At 37.6% G+C, this 26673-nt stretch overlaps 1 protein-coding gene across 1 annotated transcript in view; it reads left to right on the forward strand.

Annotated features, from left to right (window-relative positions):
* The first annotated feature begins 6689 nt into the window (after window positions 1-6689).
* Window positions 6690-26673, forward strand: part of col11a1b (collagen, type XI, alpha 1b) — a 105253-nt gene continuing 85269 nt past the window's right edge. The window contains exons 1-4 of the mRNA XM_028472063.1: window positions 6690-7095; window positions 13229-13393; window positions 16446-16659; window positions 18405-18567. Of these exons, the coding sequence (XP_028327864.1) occupies window positions 6987-7095; window positions 13229-13393; window positions 16446-16659; window positions 18405-18567 (651 nt within the window). The 5' untranslated portion in view covers window positions 6690-6986. The remainder of the gene's footprint in view (window positions 7096-13228; window positions 13394-16445; window positions 16660-18404; window positions 18568-26673) is intronic.

Below are 26673 nucleotides of genomic sequence, written 5' to 3' on the forward strand. Positions count from 1 at the left end.
ACTACTGAAGTGAAGCGATTTGGAAAACTCAAGCACGTATAATAGCCCTGCCCAGACAAACATTCATTCTAGTCGGTGGTTATGTGGTAAAGTGTCTAGTGCTTGTGCCTGCCTACCCCCACCTGGCCTCATGCTGCTGTATAACTATATAATTCATTGTAATGAAGAGCCTGTGAGGCAGTATTTACTTGTGGTCTGAGAAAGGATGTCTCTGTTTCAACTCCAACTGCTCATTTTGTAGATGTTTGAATAAAGTGAACTATTCCTATTCCCCAAAAGAAGCATGATTCGAGCAGTTTGTCACCCAGATAAAGGAACATTGGAGTGATAAATAAATAGTTGGCTATGTGTTGCCATGTACCTAAAAGTTACATCTCAACGATTATATATATTTTACCACAAAATGTTGCCATCTTAAGGAGTAAAGACTGTATCGTAATCTGTTCACTCTAACTGTATCATAAGTAATTTAGTTACTTAGTAACATGTCTAATATGACCACTTTTTTCAGTAATGACTAATCCAATACGCTACTATTTCCAAATCAGAATAAAGTTACTTCTCCTAGTCACTGGGCATACTATTTACATCACCTTCACAACCACCATTCCTGACACGTGTTACTTATGCAAAATATGTCAGGTTAGAAAAGACTGTCTTTATTTGATCAAAAAAGTATCTATCGCTGCAGTATGTAGAGTTGTGAGATTATAGAAACAACCGTGCTCACCCTCCCCTCCCTGTTTTGAAACCTATTGTCCCTTACAGGCATCCTTGTTAACGCGCACAATTGTAGAGCTCTTAGCGAGTCTTTTCTCAATAGAGACTAGTGACAAATATAGGGACTTTATCTTGTGTTATTGGAGAGTTTATCACTCTCATGTTACTGTCCTCACAGCAGCCACAGCAGCAGGTACTGCTCTAAGCCCCTCCTCTGCAGCAAAGCTCACACAAGCAGCCGCAGCGATCACAGCTGCCAGTCAGAGCAGACGCGTCCAGAATGTGTAATTAATTTGCAGTTTTCTACACCTCGGATATGCTTCTCTTGGGTTTACAAGATATTTATCATGTCTATTATTACTCAGACCGCTTTGAGTCCACATGGACCTCCGTCGAGTCCGTTTTGCCCAAATAAGTTTGGGCCTTTCAGATTGTTGCTACTCCACGTCGGTCTTCCTTTTTTCTCTTGCTTTGCCGTGTAACCGTTGTGCTTTACGCTGCGATGGGGACTTCTGCTGGAACGTTAGCCATTGCACTTTTACTATCAATGATACGTGAACACGCATTGACTTCAGTCGAGCAGCCAATAGTAACGCTCAAAACAGCTCGTGGAGCACTCTGTTTGTAGAAAGATGTCTGATTGGCGGAAATTTAGCGTCATGCAACTTGATTTCTAATGCTCAAATACAGAGCCAAGAGAAGGTCCAGAGGTCCAGTGTTGTCACTTTGGTATATAATATGCTCAAAAGTGATTATGGATTTTGGACAAAATTACGCCAAAAAAAAAATTACATACTGGAGTCGAGCTTTAAGTGAAATCAAGAAAGAGTCTTTGTTTTTTTTTAGATTGTATTTTTTCAGGTAATAGTTTGTCAAGAGATACATGGCTGACGTTACAGTTAAAATACACTTCCATTAAAATGAGTATTGGCAAAATTGTTATTTTTACAGTATGTTGAGGCTGTGGGGGTTGTTGTCGGCAGCTGCTGAATGTGACTAGGAACTAAATGTAACTTAATTACTTTTAAAATCAAGTAATCAGTATAGTAACTAAGTTACTGTCAAAGGAGTAATCAGTTGTCAAATTACTTTTTCGAGGTAACTGTAGCAACACTGAAATCCAATGTAAATTTGGTTAGCATGTTTCTAGTATTCAGATTTATGTAATTAACCTAATTCTCCATTACTATAGTTCTGATGAAGAAGTTTATGACATATATGAAATACATTAGTTAGCAGACCATAAAATTGCAACATATGTGCCAGTCAGACTCTAGACAGCTGCAAAGTTTTTTTTTTTTTTTTTTTCCTTTGCATCTGAAATTTAAAAACGCACAGATTAAAAGCTGCATTGGATCAAAGAAAATACCCTCTAGCCTCAGAGTTTCTGTTTTTATAGCTGCTCTGGGCTGAGCCAGAGAGGGGTGACTAATTATAGAATAATTATACAATGACATTTTTGGTACTTGGTACAAATGCATCAGTTGTAATCATATATTTCCAACTAGAAAAGTGGGCAGCTTTAGAGCCAAGCACTGCTTAAAACTGTACACTGTCCCAGAAACAAGAAAGTGGAAGCGCTTTCTTTGAACCACTGCATGTTGCCAACTGACTGAGCCAGAAACTAAGGACTGCAGTTCAACTTGGTCCATATCCCTCTCTGTTTTATTAAACATCTCCTACTCCCTTACAATAAAATAAAACGCTTGACCCTGATCATGTATGCACAAACCAAAATCTACCACTTCTAACATGTAAAGCACCAACATCAGAACATCATTGCATTCTCTGTTGCACATGTCAAATTCAAGGCCCATTCCTTTAGAGCATCCAATTAGGCCAGCAGGAGAAAATAAAAATCACCAAGTCAAATTCCTCACGTGTATAACATACATTACATGGCCATTAAAGTTGATTCTGATTCTGAAATGATAGAAAAAATATGAATCATTGTGTGAAATTACCAACTAATTCAGCTGTAGATATCTCAGTCCCTCCAAACACACAAATTAAATGAAACGCCACAATATTTGCAAGATTAGATCCTATCATGCATATATCACATGACAGTCATTTTAATCACAAATTGTTGAAATAACTAAATTTTTTAAAAATTGTTCCACAAAATTTCCCCAATCAAATTTAAGTGAATTTAAGTTCAAGGTCATATTACTTGGATAATTGTCAGTTCCACTGTACCTTTTTATAAATCATGTATATGTGGAAGTGCAAACTAGTGCACATTAATTTTGAAAATGCGTGTTTTCTGTTTTTAATCTGCAGCCTACTTGAGATCAAACTGGTCCGTAAACTAGCCTTTGAACTAAAAGTACTTTGACACTCTTGCGCTTCATCTCTGTTTCTAGCTGATAACCTCCTAGTCATGTGTATTTATGTCATAATTATTTTTACCACCAACTTCCAACCCTTCACTGATTTACTATTATTCCATGCAGTCTTCCATCAATCTTCTCTAGTTTTTTTTTTTTTTTAATTTATTTCAGAGCCGCAGGGGGCTAGAACCTATAGTCCCAAGTCACACACACATATACAGTATAATAAGTAAAGTTTTGGATTTATTCATGCAATATAATGTACAAAAAAAAATATGCACTGTAAGGACAGACAGCAAAACTATGATTAATAAGAAAGACCTAAAATCCCACAATATATCAGGATGTGAGTTTAATCACCATGGTTGTCAATATCTTGACATATGCATCAATCCGAAATCTAGATCTTCTGCCAACATTTCCACCGAGGACTCTGCCGTCGACTTGCATTCAAACCACAAGTGAAAACATATACCAAATATCTTCAGCCACATTTACTGTAAGCTTAATTGTTAGCAAAGCCCAAACAGCTGTACAGATGCTATTCTTTCCTTCGGAACACTGTTGAATGTTGAATGAATGCAAGATATTTTACTTAAAAAAAAAAGAAAAGAAAAGAAAAAACATTGCTTGGAGTTAGATCCAGAGATAATAAGGTTTAGCCTACACCAGTGGTTCTCAAACTTTTTTGGCTCAAGTACCTCCCTTTCACTTATTTCTGAATCCAAGTAAAAGCTTTGTCCAACTACAACATTTTACTTAAAGGCACACCGCAAAGTTTTTGACCTAAAGAGTTGACCCATATGAGCTATTTTAAATAATTCCTCAGACCAATATACAGCGCGTGACAGTATCAATGCTCCGAGCGGGGCTTCCCAATTGAAATACTGCCCATGTAAGTTTGGAGAGACGGACCGTCTTTGGCCAGGTCATGTGACCTGGACAATGCCTGGAGAACGTATCACTTTATGGCAGTCACGTGACCACAGACTCGGATATACATAGTTCCCACATGACGTCACAACATACGGGCATTTCCCGACCCGGCACCATTGTTGGGAGCAGCTGACATAAGTTTAGCTTCTGTTCACAGTCAAAAGAGCACAATATGGTAGTTTTGTGTTGGGTTAATGGTGCACTAATCACCGTGATAGTTGAGTTAAATGTGAATTCTTTATTAAGGGAAGTCGGCAAGTCAGATCCGTAAGATCCCAGCCCTTATAGCCAATCCTTATCCCAAAGTTACAGGTCAACTACTGTCTGCATATACAATCAAAAGACAAGGGAGGCTGGCCCGACTGACTGTTTGTTGATTTTTGCGACAGTGCTGCGGCGCTTATGGCCACTAGGGGCGCTTGATGTGAAACTTACAGGTCTAGTGCCCCTAGTGGCCAAAGGTTAACACAGTGTGCCTTTAAAATACAATGAAAAACAACTATAGAGCATAATGATGGAATGAATGAGTGTTAAGACACATTTTAATGAATCTCATTTTGTAAATAAGTGGAATGAAACAGTATTTAGTGCCTCCTTTATGGATTTATTTCTATAGTTTCTACACTATAGTGTTGTAATTATCTTCATGAGTTCTCACATTGAAAAGGTAAATTTACGAGGTACACCATTCACTAACCAGGTCTATGATTATTCTTGCTTAGCTATTATTTTAATTCAATTTACAAATTTGAAGGAAGTGCACAGGATGGACTCTAAACAGGCTTATAAGTGAAACCTCACTGATCAGATGATTGGTCACTGTTTAAAAAGCCAGGAAAAACCTGCATTTTCAGTGCGTGTGCAGCATTAGCTTCAGCAGCTAACTCAGCATTTCTGCCTTTGAGGCCGATACCACATTTCTGTAAAAAATCTTTCAAGGAATCAACGCTCTAACGGCAAAATATTCTAAATCTCTGTCAGACTTGTTGTCAGCCATGGCGAGTTTATCCCTCGTCTTGACCACTGAACTCACGCGCAAGACCAGAACCAGAGCGAGATTTCCGAATGTGAAATGGCTAATTTGATTTCAATTTTTACATTGACTCATCTTGAGAATCTGACAGCATTTTTTACAATCTATCACTCTCAGTTAAGATACGCTAATCAATCTAACAAAGGCTACACAAGAGGCGTGAGAGAACATACAAACTCCACAAAGAAAGGTCCAGGTCTCTGTCAGAGGAGCCTTCTTGCTTTGAGGCAGAAGTGTTAACAAATATACCTAGAATTAGTTTTTCTTCTCTCTATCTTTGAATGTTTTCTTTCTTAATTGCACAGTCCTCAGGATGCTGCTTATGTGAATATCCCAGGGGTGAAAGTAATGGATTACAAGTACTCACGTTACTGTAATTGAGTTTCTTTTATGGTATACTCCAAATCAATAATTTTACTAGTCAGTAATTTCTTACATTTCTACACCCAACCGTCATGAGTAAATTATTATTTTTTGTTTTAAAATGATCAACGGACATTGTGAAACTACAAAAAAATCAAATGACCAGATAATAATCAAATGCATCACATCCTGGCTGACCAATCAGCTGGTTCAGAACGCTGCAGCTCGGGTCTTAACCAGAACAAAGAGGTCAGAGCACATTACTCCAGTTTTAAAGTCTTTACACTGGCTCCCAGTCAGCCTCAGAATAGACTTTAAAGTTCTGCTGCTGGTGTATAAATCTGTGAATGGGTTTGGTCCAGAATCCATCAGTGACATGTTAGTCAGAACCCAGCAGGTCTCTCAGATCTATGGACACAGGACAGATAGTGGAGCCCAGAGCTCACAGTAAACATGGTGATGCTGCTTTTAGTTGTTATGCTGCAAAGAAGTGGAACAAACTGCCAGCAGAGCTGAAGTCAGTATCTAATGTGAACATTTTTTAAAAAAAGTTAAAGGCACTTTTTTTCTCTACTGCATATGATTGAGAGATTTTTGGTCATGTTGTTGATGTCATGTGTTTGTGATTTTACTGTTGATTTTAATTGATTTGACTGTTGATTTTAATTGATTTTACTGTTGATTTTAATTGATTTTACTGATGATTTTAAATGTTCTTATTGATTTTAAACAATTGAATGTTTTATCATGTAAAGCACATTGAGTTGCCTTGTATATGAAATGTGCTATACAAATAAATTTGCCTTGCCTTGCCTTGCCTTAAAGGTAATACACCATGCCAAAACAGCAATGAATTGGTTATTTCCCCAGTTTTAGAGTTCATAAATGTAGCTTTACATAAAGCCTGAGAATGTTTTTTTTTTTTTTGTTCTGTTTTTTTAATTGAATATATTTATTTAAAATAGATTGTACATTTTGACAAAGCTTTTATTCTATACAGATGCCTTTGTGGAATTTGAACACCTTTTTTTTTTTTCTTTGATTGAAAATATTAAGTTTTGATTAAAGTAAAGTTTTTTTGATTTAAGTGATTTAATTTTTATTTTTAATTGAAAAGTGCTGTCTTATTCTTATTCTTATTATTTTTATTTTTATGATTATTGAATAATAAAGACACAAATCTATCTCCATAGCTCCACTGTCGTGACACGCAGCTGATAATAGTTGTTTCCAAGCTCAGGGGGGCGGGCCCTGGGATGATTTCCCCGGCTGGTGATTTGATGAACAGAGGCTGATGTGGTGTCACTCTCCTCCGGTCGCTCGGTGCGCAGCTCTCAGGCAGTGGAGCGCTTCTTTTTTTACATGTGAGCCCTTCACCATCACTGTGTGAGCTGGGCTTAAGGGGGGAGCACCATCTGAAGGGCCCCGCAAGAAAGGATTATTATAGATAAACACATGGGGCATTAGTTTGAAGCACTTTTTCTCTCTCTCTTTCTCTCTCTCTCTCTTTCTCTCTATCTTGGACTGTGGAAATTTGGACCCACTTTTATTTGATTTAAACGCGCCCGGTTTTCTGATCAGCTGTGGGCGCTGCTTTGATCATGGAGGTGCAAAGGTGGACCACCAGGTGGAAAACGAAAAATTGGCTTTGGAATTCACCTCTTACCGCTGTGCTCACGTTAATGTTAACCCTTCAAGCTGTCAGAGCAGGTAAGAGGCTGTATATACTGGTACCCAACTTTGTAAAGTTATCAAATAGGCTGCCCAGTATCCAGGACTTCCAGACAGCCCGTAGGTGGCACTGCCATAACATTTACTACAGTCAAAGCCAATCGCTGTCAATTACACTTTATTGCCTCACTATACTCTTAATCACTATCTAAAAGCTTATTGAGCATTTCATGGTTACTGAATGTGATATAAAGTAATAATTCATAATACTGTATTGTGTTGGGTTGGGCTTGTATCTATCTGCTTGGGTGATCTTCATATTTTTTCTTTCTTTTATGTATGTATGTATTTATTTATTTTAAGTGGGGTAATGACCACAGTTACATTGAATTTCCCCTAAAGTCAATGTAAAGTAGCCTTTTATTAGTTATACAAAGTCAGAGCAAGAGGTCATGGCCACATTAATGGCAGAAGTTTTGCTTAGGAATGGAAAAATAAAAGAAGTTTATTAAGATATTTGGGATAGTTTTTACACACCTTCATGTTATAATTACAAAATGTCAACGTAACAGCAGCAAACACTCAATTTTCTAATAATTGATGTTTAAAAAAATGGGATGCCTCATATCTGTCAGCAAAGTTATAACAGTAGCAAAGTGTGCATTCAAGATTGATATTTTGTGATGGAGTGTATATTTACTGGGCAGGAGACTGTGGAATGAAAGAGTGGGGGTGAGATAGTTTTTTGGGCTTGAAAGATTACCATCTTTCCACATTATTCAGGCTCACACCGAGTCCAAGAAAGGGCGTAGTAGGAAAAATCTGAAAGAAGACAAGCTTTTTTTTAATTTCCCCCTCCTCTTTCTAGAACTCATATATGGGTCACATTGGATAATATTTGGTCATAAATTACAAGGACTGATGCATGATGAAATAGTTTAGTAGAAATGGCAAAAAAAAAAAGCTGAATAAAAATGCAATAGAAGATATTCAGGACTGGCAGCCTTTGCCCATGACCCATCTTTCTTTCCCTTGACAGATATTTGAACAAACCATAATTGCATGATGTGCTAAAACACATTTACAGGCTCTCTAGTGCGCTTTAATTGATGCTTGAGCTTCCAACTCTCAGTTGATGGCAGTGGTACAAAACGACCAACGAGGCATTCCAGGATGCTACTGCTTGGCCACAGAGACGTCAAGTAGGACAGTGGAACAGCGGCCAATTACAAGTTTCAACCTAAGCATCAAACAGCTTGGTTTGGATAAGTTACGAGATGTGAAGAGATTGGTATTTCAACCAATAGATGCGCTCTCATTCTGTTGGTGAAACAGCTTTGATGATTTTTCGTGTGTGTCGCTACATGCCATTGCCGCTCCAGGGGAAATAACAGCTCCAAGAAGTTTTTTTTGGTAGCTTGTTAACATGACAGATAGTATATCACAAGACCAAGAGAGCAGACAGGAGGATATATCATTAAAAATCAGAGAGACTGACAAATTACCCCTCAGACTAGCCTGTGGAAAGTCTGAAACTGCTTTGGTTCCTTTAACAGGAGAGCGCTGTCATCTCTCTCATGTGGTTTTTACACGCTTATCATTAGAAAGCATTTTATTTCTTTAAGCTTAAGACGTGGGAGTTTTTTTTTTTTTTTTCATGTGTTGGTAGAATGTGTTTTTGGCTAGGTTTCCTTCAAGCTTCTCTTCTGGAAAATAAAAACTTGAAAAATTTCACTGGGATTTTTAATGGGTTTGGGATATTGCCCTGTTTTTAGTCGAAGGCTTCTGTGAGACAACGGTTCTGGAAGGAAGGACGGAGCTGATGTGGGTGTGGGAGGGAGGGGGCTGCAGTGGGGTGTTTCTGGCAAATTCAGCACATCTGGAATATATGAGGCCTTGAGGTATGCAGCAAGGCATTCTGAAACTCACAAAGAAACCTTTAGTGCATGCTTTGTATTTTTTATTTTATTTTTGTAAGAACCAGTAGCTCTGTACTTAAGACGATATTCAAAAGAGCAGGAGACTATTTACTTATACTGAAAACGCTGAAACTGCTGTATTTTATCGAAAGATATTTCTCTTTATTTGTGAGGAAAATCTTTTTTTTCTTCTTATCTGATTGATTTAAAAAATAATAATAATAATAATAATAATAACACATTTCTAGGTTTTCTTTTTCTTAAGTTTCTTGACTCCAGCCATTTCATTTATGATGGACTCGACCCATGAACTAGAACTCCTGATCCAATCCCCAATCAGCTCTCCAGCTATTCTTTTTGTGGTCACAGGAGACATAGCTATGAGGATGGGGCCTTCTCACTTCAATCTCTTGAATGTTTTAGTTTTGGGGTGGGGGTGGGGTTGGGGGGATACAATAAGCAATAAGTGGTGCCAGTGCCGTAATGGTTTCAGCATGTGGGCTCATAGCTCCACCCAGCAAAACCCCTCCTGGTTACTTGAAGGGAACAGGAACTGCCCCATCAGCACTTCCTGTTTTCATGCACCATATGGAGACAAAAATGGAAAAGTAAAATGAAAATAAATGTAACATTGGAACATTACCATGAAAAGTTCCATGTAAATGTTGATATTGTATGCTACCTTTGTGTTATTGGAAACACAGAAACACATTTGAGGCTTTTATTAAACTAGTACAGTGCCCGTAGGAAGACATCTGTAGCTTGGAGGTGGGAGGTAGGACTGATGACATCATCACTGTAGAGGTAGGACTGATGACATCATCACTGTAGGAGGTAGGACTGATGACATTGTCACTGTAGAGGTAGGACTGATGACATCATCACTGTAGAGTCAGGACTGATGACATCATCACTGTAGGAGGTAGGACTGATGACATTGTCACTGTAGAGGTAGGACTGATGACATCATCACTGTAGAGTCAGGACTGATGACATCATCACTGTAGGAGGTAGGACTGATGACATTGTCACTGTAGAGGTAGGACTGATGACATTGTCACTGTAGAGGTAGGACTGATGACATCATCACTGTAGAGTCAGGACTGATGACATCATCACTGTAGGAGGTAGGACTGATGACATTGTCACTGTAGAGGTAGGACTGATGACATCACTGTAGAGGGAGGACTGATGACATCATCAGTGTAGAGGTAGGACTCTAAAGCCTTTATTAAATAATTTATTAACAGTATCATTGCAGTTCAAACAAATGAGACGTGGCACACCCTTGAAACAAGCAGCAGCCATGTTGAAACTCTCAGGTCAGTCTGATGCTGATCTGTAGATACATTTGAGGAACATACACACACACACACACACACACACACACACACACACACAGACAGACAGAGATTCCTTGCTTTGATAGAGAGATACTTCAGTGAGGATTGGAATAAGTTTGTTAAGTGAGTGTATGAAGGAAACTGAAAATCTCATTTTAAATGTTGACCCCTTTGGAGAGAATTCCCGCTGTATATTTGTTGCTGTTATCAAACACATGAGTCTACTTCCTTTTTTGGATAAATGGGATTCTTCGTTAAGCCTTTTATCTGCCTTTCCACAACGCTCTCTTTTTCTCCCGTGGGATTTTTTTTTTTTTACCAGAGGTTCAGACTTTGTTTATCACTGCTGAGTCTTTGAAGAGCACACAGAAAGCCTTTGACTCACTGACAAGACATGTGAGCAGTGTGATGTCCACTAGACACTGTTTTATTGGGTTTTGTTACTTTAACAACTTCAGCAGGTGACTTTCAGTTGCATGAAATTTGTGTTACAATGAAATATTACTTAATTTTTTTTATATATATCAGAACATAGTTATCAAGTAAATATGTGACTTTGAAATGCTTTCCTTATGTTACTTGGTTGTAATAAAAAAAAGAAAAAAAAAACCCTTAAAACCAAAGTTAAATACCAGGTTTAATTCCTTTAAGTAGCTTTTAGTAGAGTATTATATTCAACTAAGCAAAGGTTTCTGTTCACGAATAAATGCATATCCCTAACCTCACATGGCAAGGATAAAACATCAGGTAATCATGCATCCTTGGCAGGGAGATGGATGACATTTAATCTCTCTTGTAGGAACTCAAAAGCAGAGTTGCTATTCTTCAACTTTGACTGAGAGTCAGAATGCTCCCTTGCCTCCTGTTTAAATTGTACCAAGCACATTCAACTGGGACTAAAGTTCTGAGATTAGCTCAAATCCAGAATATCTCTGGCCTTGGCACAACATGAGATCCCAGTAGAGTCTTAATGATCCTTATACTCTCACTTCCCACACATGTGGATTAGGTTTTGGTTTGATGGCTAAAAGGGGTCATTCCCATGTTTTAACACACCCTTTATTATCGGACATCTTTGGCTGTTGTAAACATCCCATAATCACAGTTAGATTAATATTCTGTTATAACAGATGGCGGAGACTGAAGGTCAGAATATAAAAAGAAAATAGTTTAAAAAGTGAGAATCAAAGCTGTAATCTTGGGCTGTTGACAGAGAGATGATGATGAAAGAATGGTGTTTATGACTTACTGTGAAGTTGAGTTGTTGGCCTATTGATAGAAATAAGCTTAGTCATGTTAAAAGTGCTTGTAAAGTGACCCCCTTTCCCTTTTCCCCAAAGATCCTACGATCAGCAGCTTTGAGTTTTATCGTCTTGTAGATGACGTGACTTTGTTGGCTGAGGAGGAAACGGCAGCATGTGAGGGGTTGGTGGGGGGGAACCACGTCTCGACGTTATTACTGCTTCTTTGCCAAGGAAAGCTTATAAATGAACAACTAGTTGAACTGACAGATTTGGCTTGCAGCCACTGAACAGGCAGGGGGTTTAAATGCTGATTTATCATTTAAATGCCTGGACCAATTGGATTTCCTGGTAACTTCTGAGCTGTTTCACGTTGTACTGCAAGAGGCTGGTAACATGGATAAATGAACACTTTACAGCCAAGTAATGTCATAAGAACTTTCTTAATTTTTTCACAAATTAGCCTGTTTCTTATAATTTATTTACCCTACCTGCTCTCCAGTATTATTCAATACCTACACTATGACAACATGTATTATGTATTCAAACTAAATGTTAGAATCAGGATGGGACTGACAACAATACACATTTTTAACACTATTCATTACAATAGAACAGAAGAACAATCTGTTCAGAAATGAGAAATGTATAGATACATTATTCATTTGTAAGACGTTTTTGTTAATATGTCTCTAAGTTTTAAGGGTGTTTTCTAACATTTTATTTCTTGTTATAGCATTTTTTTTTAACTTTTAAAAGTCCTTAAAAGAACGTTGGAATTCATGACAATCTCTCACACGAGTTGCCAACGTCAGCACTTGCTTGTTGCTAATGAGCTATGTCCAGAGTTAAACAGCCTGAAAGTATGCTAACAGCTTATTTTTTATTGCTTATTCAAATGGAATTTTATTTCAGTGCTATTCTAAAGAAGGGAGGCTCATATTAGTCTTTAATATACTGTTTCTGCGGCACATATTTTCAGTTTAAATTTGAATTTTCAATTCAACTTTATTTATATAGCGCTAATTACAACAAAAGTCATCTCAAAGTGCTATCAAAATATAAAATTTGCAATAAAAAGGAAAAAACACAACACATTTTTAATGTTGAAAATCTTTATTTCGAAAACTCTCCCACCCTAAAAGAAAATGGAAACAAATAAAGATTCAATTATATGTCTTTATTACATATATAGAATTATTTTGCACATTTCATTTAATTTATTCATTAGGACAGCATACAAATACATGAAGTTATAAACACATATTTGTTTTTACCAGACTTTAGCATAAAACCTATTTTCCATCTGTATTCCCTGAAGAGAGGGGTCAATCATTTTCCCCTGGATATGAATTATGTACATTAAATATGTAAAAATATCAATAAGATCTCATACAGGTTGGATACAGTTCAGTATATTTTCTAATTGTTTTTTTTTTTTGTGATGAGTCATTGTCTAAGTCATTTTCATCATTCTTCAAGACAGAAAGGATAGAAACGTTCATTCATGAACTTAGTGAAGAATATACAGCTAAGAAGTGTCTTGAAAAGTCCTTTATCCCTTTGATTTTGACTCCTTTCTTTATAGATGGAGTGTTGGATTATTTTGCTGATGTGTCACTAAAAATGGATTCTTCTTTCTTTCTTTTTTTATTTATTACTTCAACAGCTGAACCAGTTGATGTACTGAAGCTTCTAGACTTCCAGAGTTCCCCTGATGGCGTACGGAAAACACCGGGCTTCTGCACGGTCCGGAGAGGATCCAAACCTGACATAGCATATCGAGTAGGAAAAACAGTGCAGCTCAGTGCTCCGACCAGACAGCTCTTCCCAGGTAAATTCACCTACTCCTCACCACACATTCCTAAACTCTGACAACTGCATATTTGCACAAAAGTAACTAACACAGCTCACATTTCAGCTTTTTACTGAGATAATTATGGATTTTTCTGAAGGTATATTCAAGAGAGGCCTTTTTAATTTAGTGTGAAATTCTGAATCTTTCACATTAAATCAAGTTGTCTGTGAGGGTTCTCAGTCATGCAGGTCATGTTTATTCTGGTAACGTAGTTGATGCGACTGGACTTTAAATGGTGCTGTAGAAGCCACCTGGGTGAGAGGCGAAACATTTTCAAGTCTAGTCATCCCGACTAAGGTATCCAAATGTAAATTTCAAAGTTCAAACCCTTTTTACGTTTTTTTTTAATCATAATTATGAAATAACTGTAACTAAAAGTTGAAAAAGTGTGTCACATTACTCACCCTTTCATACTCGGAACCACCTTCTCCATTTATTGTGTATTAACTTTAGGGATACAGCTACCACAGGCAGGTTAGTTTAAGAAGATTAAAGTGTTTGCAAAAAAATAACATCATAAAATAAATCAAAACAAATTATATTGCAAAACAGTGTTGTTCATTTGGCCAAGAATACTGACTAATGCTTGGCTATTGCAAGGTGATTTCTATCCCAATAGCAGAGTAGGGGTTATTGTAGGAAGTATTAAAGCAGAAATAAGTAATTAGCGCTTAGCGCGCCCCCTAATGGTCCCTTTTGGTTATGTCATTGTCGTAAAAACTCTGCACCCCCCACCGCCTGCCCCACCCCACAGCTACATGCTGTGGGGTGGGGCAACCGATCACTGAAGAATCCTAATACAACAGTGACACTAAGGGTGCTTTCACACATATAGTCCCATGTGATCATGTCAACAGTATGAGGAAGAGAGACAAGTAAAATAAATGAATGATGTGGGAGTAATATGGAAGGGAGTGTGGAAATGTGTGTGATGTGTTTGTTTGTGTGCTGACAAAGCGGCTCTGAAAATGGATGGATGGATAGATGGGTGGATATTTGTGTGTGTGCTGCCTGATGGAGCACTGGGTTGCGAGTGTGTGTGCGTGCCTGTTGCCGTGACGACAGTGTGTGTGTTTGCTGTGTTGCTGCTGAGCTGTCACTGCATGGAGTTGCTCCTCTGACAAAGGTCTTCTCTGCCTTTTTTTTACTAGCTCCGCCATGATATAAGTTTGAGAAAAGGGAATTTGTAGACAACCGTGTGCAGCTGGTGATAATCTAGCATTAGTTTGTATTGGGCTGCCATAAAGCAGTAGGTTTGCCACTGGGTCGGAGGCAGGGAAAGTCACAAGTGCTGTTTCCTAGCCAGAGACAGCAGGGGGGATGAAAGACCCCCAATCACCCCATCAACACTTGTATTACCCTCACAGGGAGAAGGATTTATTAAGGTGGAAAAGTTACTTAGTTCGGCTTTAAGAGAAGAGACGAAGAGTTTTATTTGTGTCCTTTATTTATAAGCATTTCAATAAAACGATTGTCAGAGATCATCGTGTTTCAGTTACTACTGCTGTTAGTGTTTTCCATTGGTTATTTTAAATGTGCATTTTTTACCTATGCTGACTACACACATGCAACCACAAAATTGACAAAACTAGTTATCAATTATGCCAGTAAAACTTCCATTTATTAATATAATTTTGTTTATAACTAATTAAATGTTGTATATTTTTTTCATTGCGTAAGGTTTATGAACATGCTCTTTTAAAATGATTGCTTCCACCCAGGTGGGAAAAGTAGGCTGATGTGGGAGGGGTTGTAATGGGCATCTGGTGTTTTTCACTCACCCTTCCCCCTTTTATACCACACACGGCCTTCCAGTCTGAGAACCAGGGGTGTAGAATAAGTATAAACTGTATAGTTTTCCACCTTAGCTTAGCAATAACAACTACATGGCTAGAATAAAACAAACTGAGACACATGGTTACCTTGATAGCTGGTGACTGCATTGCCTCTACATTGAGATAAAGAGAGATTGACTGTATTAGTAGTACCAGTTGTGTTATTACCAGCAGATCATTGAAGAAAAAAAAAAAAAAAACTTGATTATTTTACTGAAAGTTCATTTCTGCTTCAAATTATGTTTTCAAGAAGCTTCTGATCAAAACAATGTATCTGGACTAAAATTATTCTATGTATTTTAGTTTTTACCTGTATTACTTTGTTCTTCTTCTTTCCTTTATTTTCTACTATGGCCAAATACGTATAAAACAGGGTAAAAACAAACTTTTTTCTATTTATTTTAAACTTTTTTGGGCCACAATGAGCCATAGTTTTGAACTTTTTTTTCCAAACAAACATATCTGTTTTTAACTACTGGACTTAAATGGTGACATGTAATAATATTATAAGATTACTATTTTTAAAAAAAATAACTAACGTTGCACAGTTTTGTTTTCTTAGATTCAAAATATTCAATTGAATTTGATTTACAGTAATCTATTGAAGTTTTGTTAGCCAATGTTGTGTTAAGTTTTCTTTGATCTTTTTTTTTAAAGGTTTGATCCGTGACAGAGAATAGGCTGTTGAAAGCTGATTTTAGTGTCCTGCTAAATGTGTCCTATGATTGTTTGTGTCGGCGGTAGATTCCACAGTAGTTTTCTTAATGAAACCATCACTGTCTTTGGCATATTTTGTTTATCCAGGTTTTGTTTTTCATTAAACGATATTATTGAATGAGCTGTTATGTTTACAGCTCTTGTAAACTATGGTTACATCTTATTTTCATTAATAATGATTCCTATCAGGATAAGCCTGGATGCCTTTCAGCATCCTCTATAAACAATATAAGTCCATGCCTAGACACTGGATAATCAATGGTACTATTAGAGAATAAAGTGAAAAAAGAAGAAAAAAACGATCTCAGGAAAGTTAATATTACTGAATGCTTGTTCTTTTTCTTACTATGGACTTTATATTTTGTTAAGCGCACTGTATAAATAAAGTTGAGTTGAGTTGAGTTGATACTGAAACATACCGTTTGCCTCTACATTGCTGACGATGTGTTGGTTGGATCCTTCAAATTTACTTCCAGGGGGCGTTTTTCCAGAAGATTTCTCCATCCTCTTTACCATCAAACCTAAGGCTGGTCTTCAGTCCTTCCTGCTTTCCATGTACAACCAGCAAGGCCTCCAACAGCTGGGTGTGGAGGTCGGCCGAGCACCCGTCTTCCTGTACGAGGACCAGAACGGCAAGCCGGCCCCAGAGGACTACCCTTTGTTCCGAACCATCAACCTTGCTGACGGCAAGTAAGTGACTGACTGCAATGTGGGATTTTGGTAGATGATTATTGTTCGCCTTTTTTTCCCATTACAATTGGTGGCCATTCCTCATTGTCTGTGATATAAATTTTGTCCTAGCTAGAAGCCTAAGTAACTCTCTTCATTTTGAAAGCTTTGCACATGCACGGCAAGATTAAGCTGTTTCTGAAACTGTTTGTGTCACAAGTATGTGAAAGTCAAGCCTTTGACTTCTCGTTTAGCTGGGAACCTGTTTACACTTGATTTCTGTGAATGATACAGTAACTAGCATAAATGATCCAAACATCCAGATTAGGTTTGTTCATGTTTGATCGCACTCTGGAGCAGAACGGAAAAAAACAACTTTAGTTTTTTTTTACCCAGTAAAATAGAGCTTATGGATGGTTAGCATAGCAGGCTAGCAGCAGCCTGTCTACAGTAAAAAAACAAAAAAAAACAAAAAAAAACAAAGACAAGAGAAAGCTATAATTAGACTGATATGAAGACACTGAGCTGTGAGGAGGTGCAGGTATTTGTAGAAAGTTGATGAATCTAAGAAGAATATAGTGAAACTTAATTTATCAGGAAGAAACCAGACCAGATTCAATATCTGCCTCCCTTGACACCTCCTTAAGCCAATAGCATGTGATTAAAGCAGTTTGTTATTAGCGAAATAACGTACCAGTCAGTATTGTACCAAGCCAATACAAAGTAATAGTAACATCTAGGCATGCAATCTATAGCTAGGAGTGACTCATCTGTGGATTAAATAGTTGCAGCAATAGAAGTAAAAATAATAATCAATCTTTTGACCAATTATTTAAAATTAGACCTTTCACAAGTTATAACACACCTGACAAACCTGTTTAAGAACAATCTTTTATACCATCTCAAATAAGTCAGGCTGCAATGAGAAATAATTAGCTTGTAGCATTTTGTGCCAAACTTGGCTTCCGCAGATTACTTTTATTCCTGTCAACACTGAAATGCTCAGTGGGATTTTATGTACCGTACTAATTTGTGATGTATTACAGGCAGGCACACTGAAAAAAATTAGAATATTATGGAAAAGTTCATTTCAGAAAGTGAAACCCATTTACACTCATGATACAGACAGTGAAATATCTCATATTACATAAAAAAGGATATTTTAAAAAGAAATGTCATGCTTCTGAAAAGTATGTTTATTTCTATGCTTGGTTGGGCTTCTGTTTGCACGAATTACTGCATCAATGCGGTGTGGCATGGTGGCGATCAACCTGCAGTTGTATGTATTGTAGATGTAATCATGTAACTGTTCATGCAGCTATGCAACGTATAATAACTTTAAGAAGCATCATTTATTAATGCAAATGATAAAAAAAGGTCATAGAGCAAAGCATCTGATTATGATTGTTTATAAGCAAGCGTAATGTACCGGTATATATATATATATATATATATATATATATATATATATATATATTAAAGCGTTCAGATTTCCTTTGATTTAGTGTACCATGACAATAGCTTGTTTCTTTCCTCTGTACTTTAGTACCCCAATCTATTTCATTTTGGTGACTTTGGTCAATTCTAGAGTATACCTGTACCAAGGAACAGGCCTGGTGACATTCAGTTTAAGACATGACACTGCAATTTTTGCAGTGTGTGAACTGGCAAAGAACCCGTCTAGAACAAAGTCTGGGAGCAGATGTTGAATAAATGATTGAAAGGGCATTCTTGTACCAACTATGACCTTCTTCTTTCTTGCACAGATGGCATCGTGTAGCAATCAGCGTAGAAAAGAAGAGTGTTACCATAATTGTGGACTGTAAGAAGAAGGTCATCCGTCCCCTCGCTAGAAGTGACAAGGCTGTCATCAGCACAGAGGGAATAACTGTCTTTGGAACCAGAATCCTGGATGAAGAGGTCTTTGAGGTAAGACTGCTGTATTGAGACTCTGCTTAAATGTATAGGTTATTGGTTTACATCTCTCAGAGTGTTAAAAGATTAAACAAAGAAGAAGTTTTGACCCATAAGACAAATGCTGGTGGGTTTCTTACCTTTGTTTATAATTTCTACTGTTGTTGATGTACTTGGAAAGCTAGTATAAGCATAACTTTACTTTTTTGGCAAACATATGGTTTTATGTTGTCCTATTAGTCAAGATTAGGAGTTTTTTGTGGCGTTAGTGTGATTTTTACAAAATATGTTTTGATTCAATGTTTTGTGGTATAAATGTGCATGGATATACTCACAGGAGTGTCTTATGCAACCACAATGCAGGCATTCCTCTACTTTGAAATTATTATGATTGGAGCACAGTAAAAGAAAGCTTAAATTAATGCCAACAACCTCCCCAGTCTGGTTAAGCTGGGATATAATTGAAAACATATTTTGAATCTTGCTCTCAATGAATCTCATTTACTATTGTGAAAGGGAACTATCTGAGTTTGTAAAGCCGTAAGTCCCAGTGCTTAAGGGCCAGCCACTTTATTTGTCTTTCATTAATGTGTGCGTATAGTAAGTGGTACATTTTATTGGCCAGGTCAACAATATAAACTTTGTGCGTTTGGCAGGGTCCATAGGCAGTGTCTGTGGAAAGGCTTGTTGTCCAAAGAGCTCCTTTTGATTAACACTGGTTGGATTGTTGTGAGATGTTCTGTTTGAAATGACAGAGGGAAAGTGATCTGTATGCAATCAATTCATACGCAATTATTTTCATTTTCTCCTAAACCGAAACATTTGATTGAGCTTATTTTCTAATTTATCGGTTCTCATCATTATTTTAGTTGGGAGTTGTATGAATATTGTAGGTATTAGGTTTAACCAAACCACTGCTGTCTTAGATTAGAATTTGATTATGTCTAGCTGGGGAATTGTGCTTGAGTGAAACAGTTTGTTGAGATATCTGTAGAGGTTCTCAGCCAACCAGGTTATGTCGATTATGGATGTCTGAAATAGAAATGAAGACGTTTCACCGCTCTTTGATGGAAAGCGAAATGTCTTTTCACTCCAGTTGCCTCGGCTCAGTTTACCAGTATCAGCTGTTGAATTGTTACATCCAAGTCACAAGGACATGAGGACTCCATTGCAGTTTGTGGTTGCTAATTTGGCACGGTTCTCCATTGGTGGATATTTGAAATGAGATAATTTCATTATTTATTATAAATCACTGTTTTAAAGTAAATAGGATTTCCTATTTAGTGATAGAGCCAAATTGAATCATAGCCATATTTGTTACACAATAGATTATAATTTGGTGATACAAATGTGTAGGATGTAAAAGTAGATCAAGATATTTTACTTTTTTTTGCTCCAATAGTTTTCAACATTGCAACAGGTTTCTTTTCATACATCCACTAGGCCACGGGTTCTCAACTGGTCTCACCCTGGGACCCACATTTTTCCACAGTCATTAAATCGCAACACACTTTTTTTTAGAATTCAACCAACCAATGTTTTTTTAAAAATTGCTGTTTTTTAAAAACTGATTTTCCTGTGCACATGCATTTCATAGCATGCCTGTCAAATAAAATACAAGTCCAACATGAGAGACATTAAGTATTTATTTATTTTGGATCAGCCGACCCACCCAGTGCAGTTCCGCGACCCACTTTTGGGTCCCGACTGACAAGTTGAGAATCGCTGCACTAGGCTATAAGAGAAGACGACAAATGTGAGAGACCACCACCCAAATTACAATCAAAGTGTAGTCCTGAGTAGTCTTTGCCACTAAGGCTAAATAATTACAGCAATAGAAGAAGGGGGAAAAATCATCATCAAATGCACAAAATCAGACATTTCAGATGTTTACATCATGGCACACTCGATGAACCGTGTTTATACCAACTACAACAAGTCAGGCCAAATGAGATCATTTACTGATAATTTCCTGCAAAACTTATAAGTTATTTTGGTGCAGTTATTGCTAAAAGAAATGCTATGACTGGTTTGCTTTTAATGCATTAAGAAACAATAATTATTGCTGGCTGAACTGAAACTGTTTTTATTTCCACTTTCAAGTTCAACTGTTCTCATAAAGGTCTGAGGAAACATACAGTACATCCCTATTCCTCACCCTAATGGCATTCACTGTTGATCCTCCAGCAAGGCTATTAACACCAAAAAAAGTCTAATTTTCCACTGTGGCTTAAATATATCAGAATTATTTTATATGCATAGAAATGCTTGTATCATTGACTTCAACAATAACTACATTGCATCACTACATTTGTCTTCTTCAAGGCAAATTGCTCTGCCAATAACATAAAAATTGCTGCTGGCTGCAGGCGTCTTTGTTGATTACTGTATATTTCTATATATGGAAAATATAAGCCATGTGTTTGGTTGAGTTTTTGTTGATGGGATTAAACTTTGGCATGCATTCTTAGCCCTCATCTGTTCTCGGTATAAAACAATTACAACCGCTCAAAGGAAAGGAAGCTCTGGCAGAAAACGTGGGCAATGTTATTTTTACATGAATTGTAAAATTATGCCCGATCGATGTAGACCGTTAATTTTAATGGGGATGCACAAATTTAGTTTTTAGTGTATATGTCTGACCAGATGGATTAAGGGTTTGTTGAGGGAAAATTGAAGAAAGATGTGGCAAAGTCATAAAGTTTAAGCGGATGTGGATAAAGTGCCCTGAACTAAGAGAGCGTAGAAATTGGGCAGTTGTTTACTTATGAAAATGTGCTTAATAAACAGGTGAGAATCTAAACTATTGTAATATTTAGAGTGACCCACTTTGCTTCCAAACACCATCGACTCTTGTAAGGGCCAGATGTACACAGTGTTTGTAGGAACTCAATCTATTGGTTGTTTTAAAACTTTTAGAGAACTAACCATAGATTATGATCTAGACTTTCTCACGTGCTGCTGCCTAGGGGTGGGACGATACATTGAGTTCATGATTCAATACAATAGACAGTAATATTAGTGTAAAAAAAATAGCTGTACGTTTATTTGACTTTAACTTTGGACATACTTATACACTTACTCTGGGTAGGGGTGTTCTGATCCGATATTGGATATCGGTCCAATATTAGCCTGAAAACGAATATCGGACATTGGATTCAAATTTTTATTTATTTTATTCAATTGTAGAATACTGTAGACATTATGTTGAAATTATGGAAACAATTGGTTAATAATAAATGGCTCAGTTTTTCTCATACCTACTGTTGCTGACTATTGTTCTCTGCTTGAGTAACATCACTTGATCAAGCCTTTGCTAATATTTCATACTACAAATTAAGTAATTATTATTATTTCATTAAACAAAAGAGGGAGAAAAAAAAAGTATGTATGATTCATGCTGATATTGGATCAAAATTGGTATCATATCGGAAATGAAAAAATTGTATCAGGACATCTCTAACTCTGGGTGTGACCTTTTCAACTCAATAGGAATATAAAATCACAAATAAGAAATCTGGTGAGTAGTAGTCATCCCACCTTTACTGCTCCCTTGTCGTACAGTCCCAGACAGGGTTGAGAAAGCCACATACCATCACATCAAGATGTTTTAGTTCTTCCTTCCATTGATATGCATAAACCTTTATTAGCTACAGAATAATATATGTGAGTTATTCCTAATCAGTCCTGAACATCTACTGAGATTTGTCTTCTCCCAACTTCCTGCATTGTTGAGATGCTTGTCCTTGTTTGAACACTGGATATACGGATTTGGCAAAAACTTTGACAAAACGTCTGCATACAATAAATCAGAGTTCCTTAAAGTGTTATATTTCCCCCCTAAATCTTTACAAGGCTGAATTTTTTCTATTGACTTTTTATTCACTCACTTCAGCAGTCATCCGAATTATTATTCTTTTTCCAAAATGCTTCAACAACATCTTATAACTGATGCAGTATACCTACCAAGTGTCTTTTTTTGCTGACTCCCACACAGCTGTTTAAGTTAATGACGGTTTCAAGCTAGAAATGAACAGACTAATTATTGCTGCTATTTGAGCAGCTAGACATTCTTGAAAAGAACGCAACACCCGAATCTTCGCTTCGATCTGGCAACTTTTCGGCACATTTGAGTTTTTTCGGCTCACATTTTTAACTTCTTGAAAACCACAGTAACTACTGATCATAACACATTCTGAGTGAACTCATCCTTTAATATCTCCGTAAGTTGACCATTTAAACTGTAAAAGTGGAGCGAGAAGGAAAAGAAGTGATCAACCCCCTGTCTCTTTCTCTCTACCCTGTCACCGGCTCAACACACACACACACACATGCACACACACATTGTTCCCTGGTGATCGCGTCACTGGAGCGATGAAGCGATGGAGTGACCAAAAAGCACCACTATGTGCAAGCGACACATCAGGGGCGATGGAAGTGACTGCAGCGCTACAGTCGCGTATGCTTTTTCACTTATTATTAGCTGTATCACATTATGGTGTTGACAAGATGATGACAGTCTTGGCACCTATTCTTTCAAGTTAGAAATGTGATTCTGTGAATCTGTGGTGGTGTTGATCTCAGAAAGTAGTGTTTCTTCTCTATCGCAAGTTTTGATTGTTAACAAACTATGAGCTTTGGTTTCGTTATGATCATAAACTTCAGTGTTGATATCTAAAACTGCCTTGAGCAGCACATGACTGAGTCACTGCAGTAGATTACCTAAGCAGGTGTCTGGCTGCACTGGGAGGAGTGAAAGCTGGGGGAAAATATGAGGCGCGTGTGCTTCGTCTTGGCTGAGTTTGCACAGATGTTTAAGAGATAGACTCACAGTCCTGACTTCCAAAGGCATTTTTCCTCCCTGTTTTTTTTTTTTTTAATTTTAGTTAAAGTCACCAGATATTTGAAATTAAATATTATTCCTTTTGTCGTTCCCTTTAGAAAGGTTTCATCTGCTAAACCTTTTAAAGATCAAGTGTAGGATTCTTTGTTTGTGCCAAATGTCAGCCTGTGTGTTTACATGTCATTCTCCGCATCTGTGCAGGAGAGCTGAATCTAGTTTGTTTATGTCTGTCACGGCACATCAGTCCAAAATGCTGTCACACTTAACCAAAGACTGATGTGCTTGGCCTCACAGTGAATCATTGTTTGAAAGTACCTTGAAAGAAGAAGCGCACTGTGACTGTTTCTCATTCTCTTGAGTCACTGTTCTGCTTTCAGCAGAGGACAAAATGTTTGAGTTAGGAATGTATAATCAGGGAAACTCATATTAGGTTTTATTTTCGCTCTGAAAGTATTCCGTTACTGCATCTGTGATTAAATGAATGGATGTGTACGTGCCTGTAATTTCCTGTCTCTGTATTTTAGCCCTGATCATTCAGTGTGTACCCTACCCTAAGTAAACATGTATATATGCTTCAGCTTTTCTGCTCATAATTGCACTGGTACTTTAGCCCTAATCTAATAGCTGAAACCTAAAACTCTCCTGATAAGAGAATTAATTATCCTTCTTCTGTCCCTTCTATTCTCTCATGTCACTCACCATTGATCTCTGCTCAGCCAAACGTTATATGTCAGATAAACCAGACGGAGAGGAAAAGCATAAGAACTGAAGATTGTTTAAACAGTTAAATAGGTTTGTACTGGCAGACAAAATGTTTTCGTCTTACGTGTGTCTTTGTATGCCCCCATTGCTTGAAAAGGAACCCATGCTAACCACAAAGGCTGGATTTGATAAAATGCTGGAAGAGGTCTTGGGTGTATCAGAAGTTTTTTTGTTTTTTTTCATCCCTCTGCCTATTGGTTAATCGTTGTTCTTGTACGTTTTTGAAATTCCTTTTGTTCTTTGTATTTTTAAGCAGGACATCCCTTCTAGAGGTCAGAAAAGCATTATCTAAGGCAAAGGGGAGGATATTCTTTATTCAGCATGGCTAGAGTTGAGAAGAGCAGCTCATTTTCTGTGTCACACTGAGACTTCTGGTGTCAGTGTGACAAAAAGGTTGCAGTAAACAATGTCATAGTTCAGCAGGTGTAGATCATCCCTAGTTAATACATAATCTCATCAAGAACTATCATCAGGAAGTTGTAATTTGTCAGCTGTGATTTTAGTAGTCATTGGAATAATGTTCGAATACAGTATCCATCTAACAAACAACAAAAAAAAAAAACTATTTTCAAGTACCATACCAGCCCAGACAGAAAATTAAAAATTCAACTCAACAGTGTCCATTAAACAAAACCACTGCAAAATGAAAGCTGTCAGACACAAGGAATCTTAGACAGGTGTACAAGGGGTTAAATATCCATTTAATAACATAAAGTAGCAGCACTTTATCAGAGTTCAGGCACTCCTTAAGTAGTGAGGGATGGTAATGAGGTGATGCAGAACACCTGAGTGGAAACAGGAAGGAGAGGAACTCCTTAATTTTTCACTTAAACATACTGACTGAACAGGGAGGGAGACACACAACCAACAGAACAAATGACCAGCTAAATACTAAACAATTACTAAAACAGGACTTAAAAACCCGTCCGACTACACAATAGCAACATCTCTCATGGTTCTCACTAACAAAATGTAATGTATGATCCTGGTGAGAGAAGACAGATGGTTCTAGAGAGGTGAGAAAGAAGCCATCTTTGTAAAACAGGAAGGGCCATCTTCGAACAGAGGAACGGGTTTGTGCCACAATCATTCTTAAATCGATAATCCCATCACTTTCCGTATAATTCAACAACAATCTGTGTCATCCTTTAGTTTACTAATGAATCACACAATTATTTAATTGAGGCTAAAATGCGAAATTGTATAAATCCCAGACTCCCAAACATCCAGTTTGAAAACTGATGCAGCCTCTTGAATGAAAAGTTTGCCACCTCCCCAAAAATTGTCGAATAATTGAGAACAAACCTAAACACTCAAAGAACATGCAACAAACCCAAACAGAAAATGTTAATGCCCACAAACCCCAACAATCCACATTGTGTTGTTTTCAGGAAAGAAAAATGAGTGGTTACATCTAGCTAAAAAAATAATCCTCTTCCATTCTTCAAACTTGTTGTTTTGTTGTAGCTACAAAACAAAAATCTGTTAAAATGGATATTAAAGGTAACCTGGCAAGAGCCCGATTGATGTGTAGCCCTCCCTCTAAGTCGAGTTCTCCACATCGATCTGGGTCTATGTTTGGCAAATCCTTTCGGAACCAGAATGCTTGAAGCTGATTGGGCAAAGTGCATGTCCACCATGATTTGTTTTAGCCAATCACACGGTAACAAATGATGATGTCGTCATCGGCATGCGCCGCAGAGACGCTGCTACAACAACAACAAGGCTCCGCTGGTGAAAACTTTCTTTTGGGATAGTAATGCTGCGGTCATTATGTCGTTGAGTGACTTTTGCCATTTTTGCAACACATGTATGTGAGTTAAGGGCACGTTAACCATCCTCCTGCGTCGACATCTCTCTATTTTGATTCGAAGCTATGCTAATAGCGGTAGCCCAGCTAGCTCCTCTCCCCGCAACTGCGCATGCGTCAATTTTGCTTTGGCGCTTCTGCCTTTGCCACACCCTGATTTTCCACCCAAAACCCCAACACTCATGATTGGTTCGAATCAGTTGGATTCGGTTTTGAAAGACAAAGGCGGGGACAGTACAAGATGGATTTTGGTGTTTGTGAAGACCAGGAGAATTCATCTTGCAAGCAAGGTTATATTAAAGGCATTAATAAAAAAAATAGTCTTCGTACTATGACAGCTGCCAAGTTTGTTTCCTCCACTCAACACTCTGGTGTTGATATTGTCTCTATATGAAGTATGGCCCCCCTTTTGTGTTGTTCAAAACAAACTCCGTCTTTGTTTATGTCTGTAAACTTGTCCAGTAAAGCAATGATGGGAAAACCCCTGCACATCCTATCCTGTCTCATCTACTGCCAGAAAGCACTTTACACATCCAAGCAAATGCATTTTTTAACCGGTGAGGCCAGTCAGATGCTTAACACGTGGTGATATTTGTTTATTAATGAGGTATAAAACCCACCCTTCACAATGCATTCCTCTGTGGAGCAAACATAAACTTACTTTGGCTCCAATAACCCAACATGACGACAGACGTGCCGCCTGCCC

The sequence above is a fragment of the Gouania willdenowi genome, chromosome 17 (genome assembly GCF_900634775.1).
Source record: "Gouania willdenowi chromosome 17, fGouWil2.1, whole genome shotgun sequence".
Lineage (NCBI taxonomy): Eukaryota > Metazoa > Chordata > Actinopteri > Blenniiformes > Gobiesocidae > Gouania > Gouania willdenowi.